Source organism: Anastrepha ludens, chromosome 6, assembly GCF_028408465.1.
Source record: "Anastrepha ludens isolate Willacy chromosome 6, idAnaLude1.1, whole genome shotgun sequence".
NCBI lineage: Eukaryota > Metazoa > Arthropoda > Insecta > Diptera > Tephritidae > Anastrepha > Anastrepha ludens.
In genome coordinates, this window is record NC_071502.1 from 32642696 (window position 1) to 32647166 (window position 4471).

At 41.8% G+C, this 4471-nt stretch overlaps 1 protein-coding gene across 1 annotated transcript; it reads right to left on the bottom strand.

Annotated features, from left to right (window-relative positions):
* Positions 1–980: 980 nt before the first annotated feature.
* LOC128867010 (uncharacterized) lies at positions 981–1430 on the bottom strand. The gene is made up of 2 exons (XM_054108102.1): positions 1344–1430; positions 981–1274 (listed from the first exon to the last, which is right to left on the bottom strand). The coding sequence occupies exons 1-2, from the start codon at positions 1428–1430 to the stop codon at positions 981–983; spliced, it is 381 nt and encodes a 126-aa protein (XP_053964077.1).
* Between the last annotated feature and the right edge of the window lie 3041 nt (positions 1431–4471).

Genomic DNA, 4471 nt, shown 5'->3' on the forward strand with positions numbered 1-4471 from the left:
GTATCTGATCGCCATTCACTTGGCAGTGACCAAGACCATTCTTCGGCTTATGCTCCAAGCATCTCACAATACAAAATATGCTTCGCCCAAGTATCCTCTGGGTAGCTTTCGAATATCCGTTCGAGAGCGAGCTAATGTGAGACGGTGAAACAATCCAGGATATCTGGTTGTGCACTAGGCTTGCGACCCGCCACGCGCTACTCAATTGCCTACTTAGCCCTCTCTCGACGAATAAAACTCGCACTTCATAAGGCTCTCATCATTCCCGTCCTATTTTATGGCACAGAGGCGTGGACAACATCCGATAAGGAGTCCTTTGGAGTGTTTGAGAGAAAGATTGTGCGGACGATTTTTGGACCTTTGCACGTTGGCGAATACGAGTTTCGTAGGCGATGAAACGATGAGCCGTATGAGCTTTACGACGACATAGACATAGCACAGCGAGCAAACATCCATCGGCTACGTTGGCTGGTTCATGCCGTTCGAATGGATACAAACGCCCCGGCTCTGAAAGTATGCGATGCAGTACCAGCTGGTGGCAGCAGAGGAATAGGAAAGATCAGGTGGAGAAGGACTAGGCTTCACTTGGTGTTTCCTACTGACGCCGGTTACCACGAGAAAGAAACGTCTGGCGCGCTTTGTTACACTAGCCCAAAATCGCTTAAGCGGTTATCGCGCCAGTCAAGAAGAAGAAGAAGAAGAAGAAGAAGAAGAAGAAGAAGAAGAGAAGAAGAAGAAAAAGAAGATGATGATGATGATGTAGAAGAAGAATTAAATTCTGCAAATGCAATGATGCCAGAATATTTGAACTTAATTGTGAACCGGCGCCTTCTGTAACTGCCACTAATTTGGGAGTATCACAAGTCATTTATTGTCGGCATTTCAGTTTTACTTTCAAAGCATTTTTATTTACTATAATTAGATATATTAACATTTATTTTCATATTGCCTTATCCTATATATTTCACGTTTTATTGACTTTACAAGAAATCATAAATGTTTCTGCGAAGCATATTGAGGACTTCTACAAGTTGCAGCGAATTGTCGTCATCTTCTAAGCAAGTTGAGAACTCCCGCTGCGCGTAGCACTGTTGAAATTTCGGCAGCAAATCTGGTGGAAGCAAATCGAGCGAAATATCCATCAACCTATTCATAATATCGGGCTCCTCGTGGGACAACCGACGCAGTGATTCTAAACTCAGCATGGAATCTTCGTCTGCTTCATAATATTCGTCGCTAGTGTCGTCAAAGTCTCCAAATCGTTTTAAATCATTCTGGAAATTAGACGAATATTTATTTTATATACTATCTATTCAGCTACATATAAATGAGGCACCACAAACTTTGTCCTTGATAACAAAATCCTCGAATCTGGCTTCACTGGTCACGGCAGTCATCAATAAAAGCGAGGCAATATTAAAAAAATGCATTACACCACTGGCTGGGCTTATGGAAACCTGGTCGACAAGAATTCTATAGCGATGAGTTTTCGGCACACTGCGCTCGGCTGTTACCTTTTATTGTTACTCGTAGTAGAAATTTATACAAACATACATTCAACATTCAACATTTTTGGCTACGCACCATTAAATTGTAAATGCCGAAGATTATATCGTCGAATTGCTCAGCGCAGAACAAACAACTATAATTTAACGCCTCTTTTGATTGAGTTCGACTGCGTTTAAGTTCCGCATCGGTTAATTCGTTTGGCTTGTATTCACACATACATATGAACATAATTATTGCACGATCTCCAAACTATGTATTTAAATATGTAATACGGAGGCGGCTGATAAGTCTGAGCTACTTACTTCATGAGTGAAAAGTGGAGGTTTACATCTTTTATTTTATAAAGTACGAGGGGTGCCTTCTATATGTCGGGATTAGAGAACAAAAAGAAATTTGAATCATCGAAAATCCCTTTATTGTTTTTCAAAATATTCTCCATGAAGATCTATATACTTTTGCATGCGTTTGAACCAATTGTCGAAGCACTTTTGCCACTCTGAATGAGGTACCTCCAAAACATGCATTCTGAATGCCTAATTTCTTGGAAGACAACTGGCAAACAAATGGTTGTGTACCACTCAGAATTTACTGTTCTGCGTTGTTCTAGTGGTACGGTTGCGACATGTCCAGTTTTTCCGAAAAAACAGGCGACCATTTGCTTGGAAGTGCTTCGTGCGCGAACAACTTTTGTTGGATTTGGCTCATCTTGAAACACCCATACAGTCGACAGCTGTTCACTTTCGGGCTCATACGCGTAAATCCATGATTCATCACCTGTCACGATTGCAACACCAGGGTTGCCAAATCCGGACGTATAAAAGGCACCCCTCGTAATCTCCATAGAGTGGAATACTCTTTTTACATCTTGAATATGGGATAATGTCTTTATTCCACTGAAAATAAAGGGTGATCAATTTAGAGGTATCGGATTTTAAATTGAAATATAACAACGAAAATTCAGATTGATTGGACAGTCTTCATTATTTTTGTGTAGAACCATTCATGACATTTATTTTTTAAAGATGATCCCTTTCAAATGTTGGCCGTAACTGCGCCGTAATTCGGCCATCCGTAAACAACAATTTCGAATGCCTCCCTGGAGGACCTCGGTCGGTGTCTCGTGAATAACTTTAGTAATGTTGACTTCCAATGCCTCAACAAAGCGTTTAGACTTTACATACCCCCACAAATAAAATTCCAAAGTTGTGATATCTATCACAAGATCTTGGTGATCAATCCTCTGGAGTCCGAGACGAGAGATAAATTGCTCACCGAAACTCCATTGTCTCGTGGGTTGTATGGCAAGTAGCGCCGTCTTGTTGAAACCAAATGTTGTGGAGATCACGGGCTTCAATTTCCGGCATCCGTCATCAAAGAGTCGTTTATTGTGGTGCTATAGCGTCCGCCATTCACTGCTACATTGCAGGGTTCGGCACTCGAAGTGTAACCAATTAAAAATTTGATTTGTAAAATTACTTTTATTCAATTCAAAGTAAAAAATGTGTGAACATAATACAAAATTAAGAATCAGTTTACTTTTGCTCGATATAACAACTTTTGCCTTGACTATGGCCTTGAGACGGTCCAGAAACTAATCGCAAGCTGTCCGATTGTGACTTACAGGTATTTTGGTCCACTCGCGGACAATGGCTTTTTTCAGCACCTCGAGAATGGTGAATCTTTCATTTGGGACCTTGGTCTTCAAAATGGCCCTAAGAGAATAATCCATCGGATTCGCGTCTGGTAAATTTCAGAGCCATTGTATGGACGTCGAGCTTTGTGAGACGGTGCCGAGTGCTGTTGACACGTCCATTGTCTGCCACCGAAATGCTTGACTGCCAACGACTTCAAAGCAACCTCCAGAATACTTTCCCGATAATATTTCGCATTTACCTTCACGGCAGTCTCGATGAAACTGATTTGAGAGCGCCCATCTGCGGTTACAGCGGCCCAAACCTATGGCGGGTGCCGCTTACTGGTGGCCAAACGATGACTCAAACTCTCGTATGAATGGCCGGTCAAATAAACCCTATCGTTTTGGGAGTTTACGAGTTGCTCAAATTGAAAAATTTTCTCTTCAGAAAACACAATGTTCGGAAATTTTCCGCTTTCGGCCAAGCGAAGCAACTCCGACGCTCTCTCAAGTCTGACTTATTGCTGGATTGGTGTGAGATCATGCGTTTTTTGTATTTTGGATCTTGTAAGGCTTGACTTTGAGATCATTTTTCTGTATGCGGCGGATGCTACGCTCAGATATTTTCAGTTATTTCGCTATTTGATTGGGACTTCGTCGGGGATTTCGCTCAAGTCGCCTCTTCACTTTCTGAACCATTTCACGTGACGTTGCAGTCTTTCGATGACCACCTCCATGACGTTGTAATACAATACTCTGGACTGTCATTTCGCAAACTAACAGACAACTGATGCCTGAGCGGTCTGAAGTTGGTTATACTTCGAGTGTCGGACCCTGTAGTGCCACCTTCGTCTTTGAAGAAATATGGGCCACTTTTCAACCAAACGGTTGTTTTCAATGGATATAATGGCTGTTCTTGAATGACTTGCTCTTCAGCTCTTTAGCCCTAATACGGATATTTTGCATCCTGTCTAGGCGTTTCGTACAACGGAGATGCAAGGATAATCATTGTTGCACTCCCGCCTTCTTCCATAAATAGGCTCTAATTCGAAGCACTTCCTGCAGAGAGCGCTCCGTACGCAAAGAAGTGGAACTTCAAAAACTGTTTGAGAGGCTTCTGAAGATCCAGATTCAATACATATCAGTAGCTGAGTAAGAAACACCCGCTCTTGGTAAAATAGTCAAGCTTACAACAATTTCCAGATAGATAGAGAGAATAGACGCCACAAGGTCAAGTTTTAAATTTTAAATACTTGCCCCTTAGCATCAGCACGCAGACACGCACATATGAGGAAAATAAACACGTACTTCCTTTTTGGTCATTGCATT